The sequence below is a fragment of the Labeo rohita genome, chromosome 17, assembly GCF_022985175.1.
Source record: "Labeo rohita strain BAU-BD-2019 chromosome 17, IGBB_LRoh.1.0, whole genome shotgun sequence".
NCBI lineage: Eukaryota > Metazoa > Chordata > Actinopteri > Cypriniformes > Cyprinidae > Labeo > Labeo rohita.
The window spans coordinates 26984342-27005868 of record NC_066885.1 but is presented as its reverse complement, the minus strand read 5'-3'; the positions used below and the strand labels follow the sequence as shown (position 1 = coordinate 27005868).

General features: G+C 35.9%; 1 protein-coding gene across 1 annotated transcript; it reads left to right on the top strand.

Annotated features, from left to right (window-relative positions):
- The first annotated feature begins 269 nt into the window (after positions 1 to 269).
- capn3a (calpain 3a, (p94)) lies at positions 270 to 21527 on the top strand. Its single transcript, XM_051134270.1, is given in 22 exon segments — positions 270 to 723; positions 4948 to 5017; positions 5408 to 5526; positions 5616 to 5749; positions 9224 to 9392; positions 9502 to 9585; positions 9696 to 9790; positions 10124 to 10201; positions 10387 to 10547; positions 11624 to 11793; positions 11916 to 11927; positions 12104 to 12312; positions 13278 to 13314; positions 15619 to 15690; positions 15692 to 15733; positions 15868 to 15925; positions 16004 to 16068; positions 17054 to 17122; positions 17202 to 17280; positions 17386 to 17502; positions 19916 to 19974; positions 20092 to 21527. Coding segments are annotated over 22 exon segments (2178 nt in total). The 5' UTR covers positions 270 to 471; the 3' UTR covers positions 20119 to 21527.

The following is a 21527-nucleotide window of genomic DNA, read 5'->3' as shown; positions in this document are numbered from 1 at the left end:
CTGAGAGTGCTTAATGCTGAACTCTATTGAGAACAGGTTTAAAGGCTGTGAATGCCTTCTGCTGAGGTAGGCCATCTCACTGGCCTCTCTTTGCAGGGCCGCTCTCCTTTGTGTCACCCTACAATGGCGGCACGAGAGCGCAACTGTCGCCCAATACTCATTGTTCGTCAGCCAATGGGAGCAGTCCAAACAGAAGACTGTAGCAGTTTGTGTATGTATGTGTATGTATGCAGGTGTGTTTGTGTGTAGGTGTTTGTGCACGTAAAAGGAGTGTGTTCACACGTTGTCTTTTTCTTCTAACCCCGGTTTTTACTCCCTGACCGCATGAAAGGTGCGTCACTTAGCAGGACAACCAATCAGAGGTCAGCTGTTTGAATTTATGCCAGGTGTTTTTGGCTTGCAAGAGTTAAGTTGTGGTGGCAAAAGCCAGAATTTTCAATCCCTAAAAAAACACTGCCCCAGTGAGACAAGATGCCCTATACGCCGTCTGGTTTCTTTTGCGACCGGTTAATCCGCGAAAGAGAGAGAAGGGATGGCGAAGGATCCCTGAGCAAACCCATCCGTTTCAGTGGCCAGGACTACAACACTCTCAAGCAGGAGTATCTCCAGAAGAAGGCCCTCTTTGAGGATGAATCCTTCCCCGCCACTGTGGACTCCCTTGGCTTCAAAGAGCTGGGCCATAAGTCCAACAAAGTCAAGAACATTGTCTGGAAGCGTCCCAAGGTAGGAGACAGAGGGCCTATGTTGCTTCGACTGGACTGGAACTAACATTGTGGGTGGGAAGTGGAAATGGCACATGGAATGGTTGAAGCAGCTCAACTAATGGGACTTTCCTAAAAAGTATTTATTTGCTTATACACATGTATGAGCAATGATAATGCTCAGATGGCAAGAGATTTCAGAGTGCATGATAGGAAAATTCGGGCTAGTTGTCACTTTTCTTATGTCTGTGTGTATGGAAGCCTGGTTTAGACACACTTCTTTCAAAAGAATAGCATATTAAAGGGTATTTGATTAGTTTTTTGTACTATTTATGAAGCATGGATGTTTATATTATGTTTATGAAATGCACAAATGAACATTTTTTCCAATGATTTTTTTAAATGTCAGCCACATGCATTGCCAGAAAGAGTCACATCGTGACATGAAGTCACAATTTCGACATATAGCCCCACTATGAGGAAAAAAATCACAAATGCGAAAAATACATTTACACTGTGAGATATGAAGTTGTAATTGTGAGCAGTGTTGGAGGTAACGCATTACAAGTAACGTCAGTTACGTAATAATATTACTTTTTTCAAGTAACTAGTAAGGTAACGCATTACTTTTGAATTTTTAAGAAAATATCTGAGTTATTTAAATAAGTAACGCTGGTTACTTTTTTCCCCATTTCTTTATTGACATGTCTCCTGTCGGGAAATTGGGAGTAAACATGATGTTAGTGTATTCTAGACTAAATGTGAACATGGATTAATTCATCTCACTCACAAAAAACAGATTCAGCATTCCTCAAAATGAATAAAAACAGTGAAATGCAAACTCAGAATATGACACAACCCTGCAATAATTAAGTATGTTAAATAAAATAAATATCCTTTATGTATTTAATCGCATTTTATTAACCAGTGTCTTTGCTGCTGAATTTCGATGATGCAATTCAACCATACTAACAAGCAAAAATGACTTTAGATGCACTAACATTTGTGCTTTTTTATAGCTGAAGAGTGATCTCCTGCATAAATGTACTTTTCTTTCAGCCTGAGGTGAATTCATTTCACTTTTGGTCTAAAAGGGCTTTTACATTAGAATTGTTTTATGTTAAAAACAAAGAAGCAAGTCCTGCCCAGAAAAAGTAACACAAAAGTAACGTAACACATTACTTTCCATAAAAAGTAAAACGTAATTAGTTACTTTTTCAGGGAGTAACGTAAAATTGTAATGCATTACTTTTAAAAGTAACTTTCCCCAACACTGATTGTGAGATATAAAGTCATAATTGTGAGAAATAAATTTACATTGTGAGATATAAAGTTGCAATTGTCTAAAAGAGTCACGTTGTGAGAAAAAATTGCAGTTAAAACAAAAATGCTGAAAAGACAAAAAATCACAAATGCAAAAAAAATCAATTCAGATATTCACAGAAAGTCGTAATTGTGAGAAATAAGTCATTTTGTGAGATAAAAAGTTGCAATTGCCAGAAAGAGTTGTGCGAAAAAGTCGCAATTGCGAAAAATAGCCTCATTGTAAGTTATAAAGTCACAGCTGTGAGAAATAGTCACACTATAAGACAAAAAAATTACAAATGCAAAAAAATAAATTGACACTGATATAAACTCATAATTGTGAAAAATAATAGTCATTTTGTGAGATTTAAAGTAGCAATTGTGAGAAATAAAGTTAAAATGTGAGATATAAAGTTAAATTTACAAGAAGTAGTCACTGTGAAATGTAGTCGCATCTGCAAAAAATAAAGTCACATTGTGGGATATAAAGTTGCTATTACTAGAAATAGTCGCATTGTGAGAAAAAGTCGCAAGTGCAAAAAATAAATTCATATTGTGAGATATAAAGATGTAGTTGTGATAAATAAAGTCACATTGTGAGATATAAAGTTGCAATTACAAGAAATAGTCAAGGTAGTTACAATTAACAGAAATTAAAATCATATTATAACACAAATATAAAGTCACATTTGCAGGAAACAGTCACACTGTGAAATATAGTTACAATTGCAAAAAAAAAAAAAGGTACATTGTGGGATATAAAGTTCCACTTGCTAGAAATAGTCACACTGTGCGATAAGAAGTCGCAATTACGCAAAAAAAAAAAAAAAAAAAAAAAAAAAAAATCATATTGTGAAATATAAAGTCACAATTATGTAAAACAGTTGCATTGTGAGATAAAAAGTTGCAAGTGCAAAAAATAAATTCAAATTGTGAGATATAAAGTTGCAATTACAAGAAATAGTCAAAATAAGGTTACAATTAACAAAAATTAAAATCACATTATAAGATACAGTATAAAAATCACATTTGTGAGAAATAGTAACATTGTGAGATATAAACTCAAATTTACAAGAAACCATCACACTATAAAATATAGTCGCAATTGCAAAAAAAATAAAAATAAATTAATAAAAGTACATTGTGGGACATAAAGCTTCAATTGCTAGAAATAGTCACACTGTGAGACAAGAAGTCGCAATTACAAAAAATAGTTGCATTCTGAGATAAAGTTGCAAGTCCAAACTAATTAATTCACATTATGTGATATTAAGTTGGAAATGTGAGAAATAAAGTTACATTGTGAGATATAAGGTAGAACATTACAAGAAATAGTCAAAAATAAAGTTACAGTTAACAAAAATTAAAATCACATTATAAGATACAGTATAAAGTCACGTGAGACATAGTAGCATTGTGAGATATAAAATCATACTTACAAGAAATAGTCACACTATGGAATATAGTCGCAACTGCAGAAAATAAAGTTACATTGTGGGATATAAAGTTGATATTGCTACAAATAATCACATTGAGAGCTATAAAGTTGCAGCTATGTAAAACTGTCGCATTGTGAGATAAAAAGTCGCAAGTGCAAAAAATAAATTCACATTGCGAGATATAAAGACACAATTATGTAAAATAGTCGCATTGTGAGATAAAAAGTCGCAAGTGCAAAAAAACTATTTATATTGTGAAATATAAAGACACAATTATGTAAAACAGTTGCATTGTGAGATAAAAAGTTGCAATTACAAGGAATAGACAAAATAAAGGTACAATAAACAGAAATTAAAATCACATTATAACATGAGATAAACAAGAGATAAAATGAAATTTACAAGAAATAGCTGCACTGTGAAATACAGTCACAATTACAAAAAAAAGGGAACATTGTGGGATATAAAGTTCTAATTGCTTGAAATAATCACATTGTGACATAAGAAGTTGCAACTACATAAATTGTTGCATTGTGAGATGAAGTCACAAAAATAAATTCACATTGTGAAATATAAAGTCGCATTTATGAGATATAGTCAAATTGTGAGATATAAAGTTGAAATTACAAGAAATAGTCAAAATTTGAGATATAAAGTTACAGAAAGGAAAATTACATAAGATATAGTAAAAAGTTGCATTTGCAAGAAATAGTCACATTGTGAGATATAAAATCAAATTTGCAAGAAATAGTTACACCGTAAAATATAGTTGCAATTGCAAAAAAATAAAGTTAAAATGTAGGATATAAAGTTCCAATTTCTAGAAATAGTCACATTGTGAGATAAGAAGTCACAATTACGTAAAATGTTCGCATTATGAGATAAAAAGTAAAAGAGATAAAAATGTATTCACATTGTGAGATATTAATTCGCAATCGTGAGAAACAAAGTCACAATTACGAGAAATGAAAGTTACATTGTAAGATACGGTATAAAGTCGTATTTGAAAAAAGCAGTCACATTTTATAATAAAAAGTTGCAATTGCCAAAAATATTCACATTGTGAGATATAAAATGCATTTGTGAGAAATAAAGTCACGTTGTAAGATATAAGGTTGCAGTTGTGAGAAATAACATCACAATTATACTCACAAAACAGTCAAAGCTATAAAACAGTGAGCTATAAAGTCAGTTATGAGAAGTTAAAGTCACATTGTAAGATAGACATTGTAAGTCACAATTGTTAGAAATAAAGGTGCAATTACAGTAAATTAAATTTGCACAGAAATACACTATTACCATGTTATTATTATAATTTTTAATCTGAGGTGAAAACTTCCATACTTCTAACTCAAAACCTTGTGACAACTAGTCTGTCCATACATCCACCGATTTATCCAAAACATGCAAAATGCTATAAGTCTTTGTATCTCTCAACCTGTGTGTAATATCTCAAAGCTGTGGTATCAGTAATAAACTCTTTGATTATGTGTATCCTGCAGGAGATATGTGATAACCCACAGTTCATTGTTGGAGGCGCTAGCAGGACCGATATCTGCCAGGGAGACCTGGGTAAGATAATACTTCAACACATTAACACATTATTCTACGGACTGTTTACCTGATTTTTAGGCAGTGTTTTTAGGGTCACACTGCAACTTAATGGCAGTGAGCACCTCTCGCTGGCCCCCATATGCAGACCTACAGTCCAGCGGGACCCCTCCATATTGTGTTTACGCTGTTGGAAGGGAATCCAACTAGCAGCACTTCCTATTGTTGTGACCCCACATGGGCAATAAAAGAGACCAAAGACACAAAGGTTGCTAATTCATAGAGTAGATTACCAATCTGGCATGTTGCCCTGGACAGTGTAAAAATGCAGAGTTCAGCAGGCCCCTGTTTTACTGCAAATAGTACAATATATAAAATATTCCCTATCAATGTGATTTTTTGTTATTTTAGGAGACTGCTGGCTGCTTGCAGCCATTGCGTGCTTGACTCTGAACGACAAGCTGCTGTATCGTATTGTACCTCAAGAGCAGAGTTTCACTGAAGGCTACGCTGGAATTTTCCATTTCCAGGTCAGTGTTATTAACTGGGCAAACTAGCTTTTGATTTATATCTTCATTATATTTGATTTCTGTCTTCCTCTGTCTGTTTTCCACCTTAGTTCTGGCATTATGGCGACTGGGTGGATGTCGTTGTTGATGACCGCATTCCCACCTTCAACAACCAGCTGGTGTTCACCAAGTCAGCTGAAAGGAATGAATTCTGGAGCGCTCTGCTGGAAAAAGCTTACGCTAAGTAAATATCCCTCCATGACATTTACTTCATGTGTTTTGGAAATAGTCAGTCCTTAAAATTTAAAAGCTGAAAATCTTGTAAGATTTTATTGATGTGAAATTAATATATATATATATATATATATATGTGTGTGTGTGTGTGTGTGTGTGTGTGACCCTGGACCACAAAACCAGTCTTAAGTAGCACGGGTGTATTTGTAGCAATAGTCAAAAATACATTGTATGGGTCAAAATTATTGATTTTTCTTTTATGACAAAAACCATTAGGATATTACGTTCCATGAAGATATTTTGTAAATTTCCTACCATAAATATATCAAAACGTAATTTTTGATTAATTATATGCATTGCTAGGAACTTCATTTGGACAACATTAAAGGCAATGTTCTCAATATTTAGATTTTTCCACCCTCAGATTCCAGATTTTCAAATAGTTGTATCTCAGCCAAATATTGTCCTATCATAACAAGCAGGCAGACAAGACAAGATGAGCGTCTGACATTAAAAAGTATACAAACTGTATTATTTTTATGAAAATAACTGATCGTTTCACTAGATAAGTCCCCTTCGTTTGAAGCCGCATTTAAACTGCATTTTGGAAGTTCAAACTCAGGGCACCACAGAAATGTGGAGAAAAATGCTGAAATGTTTCCCTCAAAAAACATAATTTCTTTACGGCTGAAGAAAGAAAGACATGAACATCTTGGATGACAAAGAGTGAGTACATTATCTGTCAGTTTTTGTTCTGGAAGTGGATTTCTCCTTTAAAACAGTTTCAGGGTTGAATGTTACAGGGTTGAAGGTGAGGGCAAAGAAAGACATTAGCACAGAAAGATGCGCTAGACTTTAGCAACATTACAATTACACTTCAAATTGTGGAAACTGAAATTGTGAATTGAAAATACGCCCACATATCACACATCAATTTCCCAAAAACACAAAAACTCCCATATATTGCAAAACAGTTTTTACGCTCACAAGGTGGTTTTTCAGGCAATTTGAAAAAGGAATATAGCACAAAACTGCAATGGAAACAGTTTTTTCTGCATTTACAACTCACCTGGCGTACGCAAAAGTCACGTGATCATTCTTTAATGTACTATAACCTCCAAGAGACACCTCATTTGTGGCTGCTCACAAGTATAAGGGGCTTTCCTTGCCATTATTGCTTGAATAAGCCTTTATTGACACAGCCACCAGAGCTGAATGCGGCCATTCTAGTCAGTGCTTGTGTTTACATGTTACAGCAGCAACTCTCCACGCTGCTTTGCTAAAGATACACGTCGACATATCCTTAAAAGTACACTTTTTCATGTTGTTTGAACATTAATGTGTATTGGCAGTGTATGTACAAATCCACTCTATAATGATAAAAATCCATGCAGTGGTTTTTAAATAATCTGTAAAAATAATATTCCCTTTTTCAAATCAAGCTGTTCTCAGATGCCTGTTGGTGTGCCGTCACACCAACAGAGGCCGCTCCCACGATAATTGATTGACATGAGCTCTTACCTTAGACCAGTTGTCACAGTCCAGTAACTTTCCTTGTTTCGATGCCGAAGCAGGGATGTAAGTTAGACAAGAATATCTCAGATTGAGGTGTTGTGTTGCTGGATGTAATAACGAACATAGTGGTCATCATTTACTCCCGACATCTGAGCCGCTGAAGATGCAGTGGATTACGTTCGTTTGTCAAGGAAATGCGCCTCCCGATCCACATATATCCGTCTATGTTCCCACAAATCGTTCATGATCCAGCTTCACTTACAACAAAAGTAAGTATAAAGGTTTTTTTTTGTGAATCTTTGCAATCGCCTTTCCTAATAATGTGCTAGTTAGCAAGTTCAGCGGGTAAACGCGGTTAAATGCGGTAAATACAGTAAACAGGCTCGTCACTCCACAGAGAGAAGAGAGGGGTGGGCAGACCTCATTTGCATTTAAAGGAGCAATCCCCTCAGAATGGGATGATTTTTGCAAAGCTGATTTTGGCAAGGTAAAAGGGTGTTGTTTTACACAACCATTGAGAATTTTTAACCAAAGAATATTATAGACTTTTCATTAAGACCCTAAAGAATCATATCAACTTGTGGAAAATGGGCATCTGATGACCCCTTTAATTAAAAATAATGGCTAGTGTGGTAGCTGCGATATACATAAACCTACCGACTTCGGTCGTCATGACTAATCACTAGAGGAAAAAATTACGTTTTACTCACATAACAAATGTTAATGAAAATGGTGTCATTTCGTGTATAAAATATTTTGCAAGTTTTGCACAATTCTGTAATGGAAATGCACCTTATGGAAGCCATGGAATTAAAAAAAATAAAATTCAAACATAAGGTTATGCTTTATTTCAAGGTAATGTTGTTACTGTTTAATAACACAGTAATAACTGTGTAATAAGTACTGAGTAATATTAATTAATTACAAATAATTAATAACATAGTTAAATTTAGGGTCAGCATTTTGGTTTAGGGTTACTTTCATGTAAATGCATAATTTACTGCTAGTAAGTACATCTAAAATGTACAACAATGTCACATTAAAAGCGTTATCAATTATTCTGAGTTAATATCTCAAAATTCTGATTTTCATTCTGAGAATTTATTTTATAACAAAATTTTGATGACATTTCATGCAGTTTTAATTTCAATTTCAGTTTCAAAGTTTATATTTCACAATTTTGAATTAACATCTTCTAATTCTGAATTTCTTTTATTGCCTAATATTTGTGAACAAAAGAATCTCTGTGTATCAAAAAATGTTTTGGTACATTCCATTTCTTTTTCATATTAATGCATGAAATGACATATTGAATATACTGATATTTTAGTTTAAAAGTCTTTTAGAATTACATACTTAACAGAGCACAGTCAAATAAATTTAATGTTGTGAACAATTTTCAACATCTTTTCCGTGATAGCAGTAATGGCGACACATGTAAACACAAATGGCACAAACTCATAAGAATGACCATATTCTCAAACAGACAGCAAATTCAAAGTTCTGGCATTAAACTCTAGATGGTGCAGTCCGATAGGTCTAACTTAATCTGACATAATGACATATCACATGGCACAGCTTATTGGTTCTCTCCTGTATCTTGCTGCTCAACATTCACATATATGACTAGTGCTTCTTGCAGCATGCAGCGTGCTTCAGAAATCCTCCACCTTCCCCAGCTCCACCTGTATAAATCTGCTATGACGAGATTCATGTATGCCATATGGGGGTTATTTCATGTAGGTTATATGTGCAGAAGCAGTATTTCTTACATGCTCACAGCAGTATGTTGTGGATGTATTGGCGGTAGCAAGTCTTGGTAGCTGAATAAGTACAGCTGGACATTATCATTCATTTGTGCACACAGCACCTGAATATAAAGAACTGAGGTATATTCTTTCAGCACTTTCACACTTAATTTATTGTTGCCAGTAAGGCCTCTCAATGTAATTTGTGTATTCCTGTTAAGGCTTCATGGTTCCTATGAGGCTCTCAAAGGTGGAAACACTGCTGAAGCGATGGAGGACTTCACCGGTGGAGTGACTGAATTCTATGAGATGAAGGAGGCGCCTAAAGAGCTGTATAAGATCATGAAGAAAGCTCTGGAGAGAGGCTCCCTCATGGGCTGCTCCATTGATGTGAGTCAAGCAGAAATACTTTTATTTTGAAACAACAAAGTCATTTTTATAAAAACAATGATCCAAATCCTAGTATTCAACCATAAAGCAATTTAATTTTGACCCACAGTCCCTGGTTCCTGCGCGCTTTGAAACTCGTACTACAACAGGACTTGTGAAGGGTCATGCCTACTCTGTTACTGCTGTAGAGGAGGTAAACATTCTGTTATTTGGTACTTTTAAGATTATTTCTTTTATGATAGTCATGTTTCTATCTTAACTCTGAGAGAGTCTGATGATATTTGTGATGTTTTGTGTCTGCAGTGTAAACAGTCCCAGCAGAAGGAGTCTAAAGTTCGTCTGGTGCGTCTGCGTAACCCCTGGGGTCAGGTAGAATGGAATGGACCTTGGAGCGATAAGTGAGCTTATTCCTGACCCTGTTGAAACACCAGCATATGCTGGCTATGATTTGAAGCATGGTAGCTGGTTAAAGCTGGTCCTTAGTTGGTCATGAGCTGGTTTAATCTGGTTCTGAGCAACTAGCTCCATATTTGATATGGATAATTATATACGTGTTTAAAACTTTGCTGAAAAACCTACTGCATGCATTCTGACACCTGACAATTTTATTATTTTTTTTTCTAAAGGTTAAATAAACTATGATTTAAGAAGTCTCATATATCAGTCTTTAAAGGGTTTAAAAGTAAATGTTATTATACAGTTATTACATTATTTTTTCTTTTTTACTGCAGTTCAAAAGAATGGGAGACCCTTTCTAAAGGGGAAAAAGATAAACTTCAGCAACAGAATGCTGAAGATGGAGAATTTTGGTGAGTTAAATCAAACAAGAAAACACATCCTTATGAGGAATCTTGAAAATCATAGACAGTATTGTACAACTACAAATTAAGGTCTTGACCTTATGCACAGAGAATGCAAAAGCTACTTGCAAAGGGTATTTTTTCTTTATTCACTTAGAGAAATAAAGTTCTAACTTTTTTTTGCCAATCCATAGGATGTCATTTGAAGATTTTAAGAAAAATTACACCAAAATTGAGATTTGCAACCTGACCCCTGATGCTCTAGAGGACGATAAGTTACACAAATGGACAGTGTCTGTTAATGAGGGACGCTGGGTAAGAGGATGCTCTGCTGGAGGATGCAGGAATTATCCAGGTGGGTGTTGTTTTAATGAAGTGGAAATAGAATAAAAATTGACATTTTCAGAATTCCCTGTGTTACATTCTTTTTTTTTTTAATTTGGTGTTTTTTTGTTGAAATGACTCTTTCTTCTTAGTTTTTTCTTAGCAATTTTGTAAATTAGGGTTTTATGTTACATTTAATGTTGTTAAATGAATGTTTATTACATTATTTCAGTTTGATGGGTGTTACCATGATGGTGTTTAGTGTTTGTGTGAATGACACTGTGCACCTTCTACATATGTTAATATTTAAAAGCTGCTTGGGATGGGCTTTGGTTCATCATGTAAAAGAAATTAAGGTTTTTGAGGAAAACATGCCAGGATTTTTCTCCATATAGTGGACTTCAATGGGGATCAACGGGTTGAAGGTCCAAATTGCAGTTTCAATGCAGCTTCAAAGGCCTCTACACGATCCCAGCCGAGGAATAAGGCAATATCTTACCTAGTGAAATGATTGGTCATTTTCTAAAAAAAATAAAGATTTATATACTTTTTAACAACGAATGCTCATCTTGCACTAACTCAACTTCACACATTATGCAATCACGTTGGAAAGTTCATGCGTGTTGTAGGTGGAAGTACCAACCCAGTGTTTACAAAGCGAAGAAAGTCAAACGCCCTTTACAAAAAAAGGTACAATCACAACGTCAGATGATTTTGAAGTTGGATGAGAAAATGAGATGAACTTTTTTGCCTTTTTGAACAAATGTACTCAGACAAACAACTAACCACACGTGACCTTTCCAACATGAAGTCGAAGATGCGCATTTGTGGTTAAAAGTATATACACATTTTGTTTTTTTTAAGAAAATGGCCAATCGTTTCGCTAGATAAGACACTTATTCCTCGGCTGGGATCGTGTAGAGCCCTTTGAAGCTATATTGAAACTGCATTTTGGACTTTTAACACATTGGGCATTAATGAAGTCCACTATATGGAGAAAAATCCTGGAATGTTTTCCTTGAAAACCTTAATTTCTTTTCGACTGAAGAATGAAAGACATGAGCATCTTGGATGAGTAAATTATTGATTATTGATGTGGTCTCTTAGACACATTCTGGACAAATCCACAATACCGCCTGCGTCTCCTGGAGGAAGATGATGACCCGGAGGATGATGAAGTGGCTTGCACTTTCGTTGTTGCTCTAATGCAGAAAAACAGGCGTAGAGAACGCAAGTTGGGTGCAAATCTCTTCACTATTGGATTTTCCATCTATGAGGTATCAATCACCATATTTAATCTTTAAAAACATAATGTAGATAGTGTATTTTTATTCTCTTATTGCAGTGTAAAAAGTGATAAATATCAGGTTAATAATGCAACTTGTCCATTTGTCCATAGGTTCCAAAGGAGGTATGAAAATGCGAAGACAATAAATGGACTCACGGCTTGTGAAAATCATGCAGTTTTTTCTCTTTACTACTAGTTCCTTTGTGCTTTTATCGTTATTTACTGATGTTTTATAGATGGAATATAAACGCCTTTGTGACTGATCAGGTTCTTTGCTGCCCTGTTTCTCTGTCTGCCAGATGCACGGAAACAAACAGCACATGCAGAAGGATTTCTTCATGTCTAACACCTCTAAGGCTCGCTCCAGGGCCTACATTAACCTGCGCGAGGTGACCCAGCGTTTCCGTCTGAGTCCTGGGGAGTACGTCATCATTCCCTCCACCTACGAGCCCCACCAGGAAGGCGAGTTCATCCTCCGCGTCTTCTCTGAAAAGAGAAATACCTCTGAGTGAGTGAAAGCAGACGGGATGGGAGGGATGTTTTTCTTTTTAATTGTCCAATGATGTCTGAGGTCATTTTTCCTCACGCTTTCATATTTTTCATTCTTAATCGAAATCAATTTATTTTACTGGAAAACAAACAAAAAAATCTGGTTGAGGGGCTGTTCGCAAAGAATGCATTTTTGCAAACATCTGGTTTGAAAGCAGCTGTTACAGAAGTTGCTACTCATGTCAGTGGGTTATAATGGCTGCAAAATGGCTCATTAAATGGGCATTATTTAATGTACAAAGGCGTATGGTTACATTATCTCATGAATACCAAGGTTGGGAAGAGGGGTGGAAAACAATAAGGACAAAAATTTTAACGACAATTTGATTTGTAGAGCTGGAAGAAATCGGCCCCAGTTCGAGGCTGTAATGGAATCTTTTTTAGGACAAGCACCAGCACATTTTGGGACCGTCCGGTAAACATTTCCTTTCAGTTCTGACCCACTCTGAAGCACATTTAAACTTCAGCTACAAGGAAGACACGGACACCCTAAGGACTGCCGATGTTCTCCAAGGAATACTGATGATGCTGCATGTTCGAGCCATGATGAAGGACGAGGATTCAGAGTATTTTAACAAGGATCATGTCAAAAATGATTTCCAATTTCTTGATGTGACTTAAATGTGACCTTACCTATCAACATTTTAAAATCCTATGGAGAATTAACTTAATTTTAATAATACTTTAAAGTAATCATACATCTGGTAAGTTTGAGTAATTCCTACTCAGTTATCATAAAAAACATGGTTATATGGCTGATGTAAGCCGAATAACAATTGATCATTCAGCCATCAAAAGTGGCTAAAAAGACTGATGAATTAGCTCAGATATGAAGAAAAACCTAAATGATAAAGGCTCCCCGAAAGCTCTTTGATAACCTGTGCTGTTTACTGTTGTGACCAGTGTTTGTTGGTTTCTTCTCAGGGAGATAGAGAACAGGATTGAAGCTGATCATCCAGTGGTAAGTTCTTGATCATCTAAAAGCATTTGAAATTTGTGTTCAACTCAGATGTGTCTTTATTACAAATAGTACTAAACTACTCAGCTACAAGTGTTGAAGACAGATATACAGTGCCTTGCAGAAGTATTCATACCCCTTAATTTTGCAGCCTCATGTTAAACTGCTTTAAATTATTTTGTTTCCCAAATCAATCTACACGCCATACACCATAATGTCAAAGCAAAAACAGAATTGTAAAAAAAAAAAAAAAAAAACTAAAATAAGTACATTGCATAAGTATTCATACCCTTAACTCAGTACTTAGTTGAAGCACCTTTGCAGCCTCAAGTCTTTTTGGGGTGTGATGTGACAAGCTTTGCACATCAGCATTTGGCAATTATCTTCCATTCTTCTCCTCACCTCTTCTCCTCTCAAGCTCTGTCTGCTTGGATGGGGGCAGATGCACATTATCAGGTTTTTCCAGAAATATTTGATTGTGTTCAAGCCCAGGCTGTGGCTGGACCTTCACAGAGTTGTCTTTTAGCCACTCTTGCTGTGTGCTTAGGGTCATTGTCCTGCTGGAAGGTGAACCTTCTGCCCAGTCTGAGGTTCTGGATGCTCTGGACTGGGCTTTCATTAAGGCTATCTCTATATTTTGTGCATTGAGCTTTCGTTCTACTCTGACGAGTCAGTCCCTGCGCTGAAAAACAGCACCACAGCATGAGGCTGCTACATCCACTCTTTACTTTTAGAAAGGTACTCTGCAGGTGACGAGCAGTGCCTGGTTTCCTTCAAACATGATGCATGGAATTGAGGTTCATCAGACCAGAGAATCTTGTTTCTCACAGTCTGAGGGTCCTTTAGGTGCTTTTTTGCAAATTCCAAGTGAGTTTTCATGTGCCTTTTCTTGCCACACCACCATAAAGCCCAGATCTGTGGAGTTTTGCTGTGATGTTTGTCCTTCTGTAGGTTTTTTCTACCTCCATGTATGTCCTAGAGTGACCATCAGGTTCTTGGTCACCATTCCAATTAAAGCCCTTCTCCATCAGTCTCTCAGATTGGCCAGGAGGCCAGTTCTAGGAAGTGTCCTGGTTGTTTTTAAATGTCTTCCATTATGGATAATGGAGACTACATGCTTCTGTGAACCTTCTGTGCAGCAATTTTTTCTGAACTCTTTCCCAGATCTGTGCCTTGATGCAATCCTGACTCTGAGCTCTACACACAGTTTTTCTTTACCTCAGGTCTTGGTTTTTGCTTTGATATGCATTTTCAGCTGTTAGACCTTTTATTAAAAGAGAAGTCCACTTCCAGAACAACAATTCACAAATAATTTACTCACCCCCTTGTCATCCAAGATGTGCTACATGAGCTTTTGTGCTTAAAAAAATATACAAATTTTTATTTTCCGGAAACAATGACAGATAGTTTCGCTAGATAAGACCCTTCTTCCTCGGCTGGGATCATCTTGGATGACAAGGGGGTGAGCCTTTCTAGATCATACTTATTCAAATGAATTTGCCACAGGTTAACTTCACATGAAGTGTAGTAACAGCTACAAGCAATATGAATGGTCCTGAGCTAAATTTCAACTGTACCAGATACTTTTGAAATGGATTTTTTAAATAAATATGCAAAGACGTTAAAAACCCGTTTTTTGCTTTGCCATTATGGTGTATGGAGTGTAGACTGATGTAGGGAATTTTTTAAAGCAGTTTAACATAAGGCAGCAACATAACAAAATGTGAAAAAAATGAAAGGGTACGAACATTTTCGCAAGGCACTGTACATTGTCTAACAACGTTTTAACTTTTCAAGAACAGCACTTCGAAAGATTTTTATGAATTTATTAGAATTTATCTTAAGGAATTTCATAACTTTTTCTTAATAAAGTTTTAGTAAATCCAGCCGCAGAATGTCATGGAGATTTGGAGTGGACTCCGGATGAACTCATTTGACTTGCTACCACCTAACAATGCTCTCACCAAAACAACCCAGAACACTTTAGGAACCGCAAAGCACTAAAAAATTACTCATAACACTTTAGCAACTGTGTTGCAACCCACTGGAATTTCACACAAGCAAACAGTTTTCTTCAGAAAATGTTCCATTTCAGTTCATTCTGTTATTTCTGAGTACTTTATTTGACTCTCATTTTAAAGGGCAAAGCTGTCCAAATAAAATCTGCATTAATTATTGAGAATAAGGAGCATATAATCTTTTTTTTTAATCTACTAATAATCAGATTCTTTGGCTTCTCACACAACGAAAATAAGAGAATAAGAACAGTTCTCACATGTGTTTTTTACAACTCCCATGTCTGATCAGCCGGATCCGGCTTCGACTGGGGAAGAGAGCGAGGAGGACCAGCAGTTCCTGTCCATTTTCCAGCAGATCGCGGGGGGACGTGAGTACTGGGGAGCCACTGAGCGCTAGGGGGAGTGTGAGTATGGTGGTGGGGTGGGACCGGTATTTGGCCATGCCAGTGGTAACAGTGGTAACAGCCATATCCCGACAGTTTCATGTTGGCGTAATAAACACCACACCTGACTTTCTGCTTATTCTTGTGTCTTGCAGCAAATGGAGATCTCAGCCAATGAACTCAAAGATGTCTTGAACAAGGTGGTGTCTAAATGTACGTATCTTTGTATGATCATTAATCATTTGTGAATTTTCGGTATAATATCTTCAATAAATAATCTGCTTTTTACAGACAAGGACATACACACTGAGGGCTTCAGTCGAGAGAGCTGTAGAAGTATGATTGCCCTCATGGACGTATCCTTTGTATCAAGATTACATAATTTTGGTAAAGCCCGTTTTAGGCATTGTCCAAAATATTTTGGGTTATTTTCAAGAAAAGATACCATTTTTGATATATCCACCTTTTTTGACGTAAGAGCTGACACTGCCATTCATAAATTGAATGAGTTTGGTTTCCGGTCTCATCCACATCCAGATATTTTTAGCTGTACAAAACAGCTCGTTTTGCTGCTTGATATTGCAAACTGGTGTGTCTTACCATATTATTTCAATGTATTTTCTTAATTGTGAACACACTGGTTTGTAGTGCAGTTTACCGTTTCCTGCACATTGTCTTCTTGTTATTTCCCTATAGCGGCTAAAGAACTGGAAGTCTCGCCCATAAGAATACTTCCACTTACTTAAAGGAACACTCCACTTTTTTTGAAAATAGGCTCATTGTCCAACTCCCCTAGAGTTAAACAGTTGAGTTTTACCGTTTTCGAATCCATTCAGCCGATCTCCGGGTCTGGCGGTAGCACTTTTAACATAGCTTAGCATAGATCATTGAATCTGATTAGACCGATAGCATCTCGCTCAAACATGTAAACCATATATAATGACGATATTTTTCCTATTTAAAATTTGACTCTTCTGTAGTTACATAGTGTACTGGAAAGACTGACGGAAATGAAGAGTTGCAATTTTCTAGGCTGATATGGCTAGGAACTGTACTCTCATTCCGGCGTAATAATCGAGGAACGGCTGAATGGATTCAAAAACAGTACAACTCAACTGTTTAACTCTAGGGGAGTTGGAAAATGAGCCTATTTTCAAAAAAAGTGGAGTGTTCCTTTAAGGGTGGAAAAGAAAGATATAAGTTTTATGGTTTTCAACACATCTATTTTGATTCTGACTGTTTTGAAATAAGAAATGTCACTTCTCCACCTGATTTAATGTTGTAGCAGATGTGGTAGTGTACAATACAGCATGCAAATCTTTCTTAATCCTAATCACACAGATGGACGGAAAAGGAAGGCTGAACCTGCAAGAGTTTAGACACTTGTGGAACAAAATCAAACAGTGGCAGGTTTGAAGTGTCCTTATTTTATCCTATATAAAATAGAAAAAAGACTGTTACACACATTGACTCAAATTTTTCTCCACAGGGAATCTTCAAGCGCTATGACTTTGATCATACTGGCACTATCAGCAGCTACGAGATGAGAAATGCCATCAATGATGCAGGTTAGATTTTTTTTTAGAGTTTTCATGTGTTTCTGCTGTTCATCATGTTCTCATGTCTCTAACGGTCTTGTCACTCTTCAGTCACGTGTTTTGTGTGCCTCTCAGGGTTCCGGCTGAATAACCAGCTCTATGACATCATCACCATGCGCTACGCCAATGAAAACATGAATGTCGACTTTGACAGTTTCGTCAGCTGCCTTGTGCGACTGGAGGGGATGTTCAGTAAGTCGTAATCTTTTTTTTTACTAGCAACAGCATGACAAATAATATGTAACACAAGTATCATTGATTAGGGTCTTCATGAAATGCCTGCAACATACCACAGTTAAAATTCCTTAATGATTGTGTAAAACAACATTCTTTTTACCTTGTCAAAAACAGCTCTGTTCACAGCAAGCCGTTTCGGTGCATGTCTCTATAAATGATAATGAGCTACTGCTCCCTCTTCCATTTTTTGTGTATTCGGTGGCACGTTACCATCAAAAACAAAACTAATCCACTGCGTCCTCAGTGGTTCTGATGTCGGGGAAAATAAAGACTCTTATGTTCACTTTTACATCCAACTACAAAACACGCTGCTTATGAGACATTGTTGTCACTACAGCTGCTGGCTGAGGGAGGGAATATGCTAATACAGGACTGTCCATCAGCAGTTATAGGCGGGGCCTGAGCAATATGATGTCATACTGCTCAGAAAATCAGAATGGCTTGATAATTGAGACTGTTTAGGTTTTTTGGGGATTAAAAAATAAAGGAGTGAGTGGATTTTTTGCATTGTAGGGTGGTTGTGTCCACACACTGCTAAGACACATTTATAAGCAAACACCATGTAAAAAGTGAATTTTGCATCTTATATTCCATTTAAGCTGTATTTCTTTAACATTATTTTGCATCTGCAATATATTGAACTATAATAGACTTTTTTTTACAAGGCACAGTTTAATTGATAAACAAAACCCAAATTTGTCTTTGAAAAAATATGTTGTCAACCTTGTTACATTCAAAATGTCTTCAGATTGAAAGAAATTACGAAAATTACAACAGCAATAGCGAGCAAATATTATTGTAGCTCACCACATTATTGGCAGTGTTTCTGTTGGTTGTGCCAAGAACCATATTTGTTTTCTGTAAAAATTTGCTGACTGATAGCTAATTTTTCATTGTAAATTTTTCTCAAGAACTATTGAGCTTCATAAGGTAAACAAGGATATACTAATAAATGTTGCCATTAAATATGATTGGTTAAAAAAAATAAATAAATAAAAAATTACTGATCTCTGCACAACCAAATATTGTAGCCATGAATTAAGAATTTGTAAACTTAATTTATGGCCACATTTTCTTAATTTAATTAATTAAATTTAATTAATTAATTTTTAAACTGTTAAACAATATTACACAATATGTTAAAATAAAACAAACTGTCAAATAAACTGTTAAAATACACAATATACTGTATTATTAACAATAAAACTAATGTACATTACGCATTATAACAAATGCCTGCAGTGGGCAATTTACTGTACAGTTTACTGCGTGATCTAATCCTTGTTTAAAATTGGCTACACAATATTTAATTAAAATATCCACTTAATCTTTAATATTGGGCCATTTCATTATGACAGAAATGCTACAGCCACTGCAATTTCTTGAATATGTGGACATTAAAATGTGGTTTTATAAATTTATAATATACCATCCAAATCTAACGAAATGGCGCATGTTGCTTTCTCAGATGAACTTTATAATAAACCCAAACTCACAGCAATGTGCAGATATAGAGTTTAAAATGATCCACACATGTATTTGATAACAGTTCGTGTGGAGCAGCATTTGCTGTGAATGGATATAGTCTAAGATGCAAACACGTAACACACACGCATGTAAATAATTAAAGCACATATGTGACCCGGAACCACAAAACCAGTCATAAGGGTCAATTTTTCCAAATTGAGATTTATACATAATCTAAAACCTGAATAAATAAGCTTTCCATTGATGTATGGTTTGTTATGATAGAAAAATATCTGGCCGAGATACAACTATTTGAATATCTGGAATCTGAGGGTGCAAAAAAATGAAAATATTGAGAAAATCACCTTTAAAGTTGTCCAAATAAAGTTCTTAACATTGCATATTACTAATCAAAAATTAAGCTTTAATATATTTACAGTAGGAATTTTACAAAATATCTTCATGGAACATGATCTTTACTTAATATCCTAATGATTTTTGGCATAAAACAAAAATCAATCATTTTGACCCATACAGTGTATTTTTGGCTATTGCTACAAATATACCCCAGCGGCTTAAGACTGGTTTAGTGGTCCAGGGTCACATATATTAAACCGGCATCGCATACATTTATTTAATTGAATCGTAGCGTTTGTAAATTCACAATCGCATTATGCTTTATTATGATTTTTAAATGGGTTTAATAGACTGATTATCAGTCTAATAATGCGTTTCATTGATTCTCATCTGTGGAATGCACCACTTTTGGTATTTTGCTGGTTACTCAGCACGGGCGAATTGTAGTTAAGTATTCGAATTGAATCATGGAATTGTGACAGCCCTACTAACAATCATACAATACACATTTGTACTGTCTGAAGTGAACCTGTTCTCATTGTAGGAGCATTCCAGGCCTTTGATCAGGGTGGAGACGGCACCATTAGACTTAATGTACTGGAGGTGAGTGGATCTTAAGAAATTATTTAATGCACAGATGTATAAATGTAAGAAGCCTTCCATTTAAAGCTGTAGGTTGGCTGATTACAAAATGTTCAACTGCTATTTCAATTTCTCTAGTGGCTTCAGCTAACCATGTACGCATAGACCAGCGACGGATCCAGGTGAGCCCGGACTCGGCAAGGACCAGAACTACCAGCTCTTACCTCATCACTCAATGTGCCAGACTACTGTTACCTCTTTCTCTGTACCTCAGCCCACATTCACCACAAGCTCGAGAAACTTCACACACGATTACTCCTCCTCTTCGTTTCAGTTTTTATATGGGATGGCAAGAAGGGTGAAATGAGTAGTACATTGTTACAGACTGACGTCAATTTTTTTTTAGTCAGATTGCAGAGGAAATATTTTTGAGGGCGTTGTGCGCAAGCAACTTTTGAGGCACGTCGTAGTTGCTGGTTTTCTGTTGTTATTCATTCCTCAGATTAGCTTTTCACATGAACTTCATTCAGTTTGTCTACACTGGTGTTACAGGCAGCATTTCTCTTTTACCTCAACTAGCCTCAAAAGATGCTAATGTTTCATGGCCCTGAGATTTCCTTTTGCCATTTGCTGATGGACCTAATATATAATTGATTATCTAATATTACATACACCTATAACATAAAAACAAATAGATTTGGATTGAACTCTTAACAATTTTGCACACATTCTTATTACACTGTACATGTGACATCTTACGATGATGAAATCCATTCTGACCATTCACACTGAAACACAATTCAGATTTGATTCTGGTTTCACACCATATCCCAGCCTCCCATTTTAATTTAGTGATACCAAAATCCATTAAAAACAGCATGCATTAGGACCATGTAGGTGGTCCTTTTTGTTTCAAATCCTGGTTGTTTGCAGATTTTCATTTGATAGGAAATAAAAGACATGAAGAACCAGGTAAGGGAAAAAAATATCAAAAACTGCTGGAGGAGAATCATCAGGAAACATCTCAGATTTCATGACAGATGGCAACATTCAGGGTCTTTATTGAATGGTGTAGACATGGGTCGAAACTAGGCTTTTTTTGTGCATGACCCGCATTTAACCTTTTGTTTAAATGAGTGTACTGACTCCACCCGTTTAACAAAATAAATGTGTAGTTCTTGGTGAAGTGCTTTCCCAGGAGGGGGAAGAATGAAGCCTGATTATTTACACATAATTGGCAATTACAAAATAAAATAAATAGTGATGGGTCTGTAAAAGCTTTGTTTTATCAACGCAGTGGTAACGTTTTATATTAAGATGTCCTCGTTACGGTGTAATTATACATTTAATTAACTATATGTACTTACTATATGGTTAGGATTAGGGTTACTTGCATGTAATTATACATAATTAACTGTTATAATAATAGCAAGTACTTGTAACGTGTAATAAGGACACCTTAAAATAAAGCGTTACCAAAGTGATATACCTTACCATTTATTTATATCTGGTTTATTTTACATCAGATTTTTTTTTAGCCCTGTTACAAAATTTGAGACACAGCATTTAATACC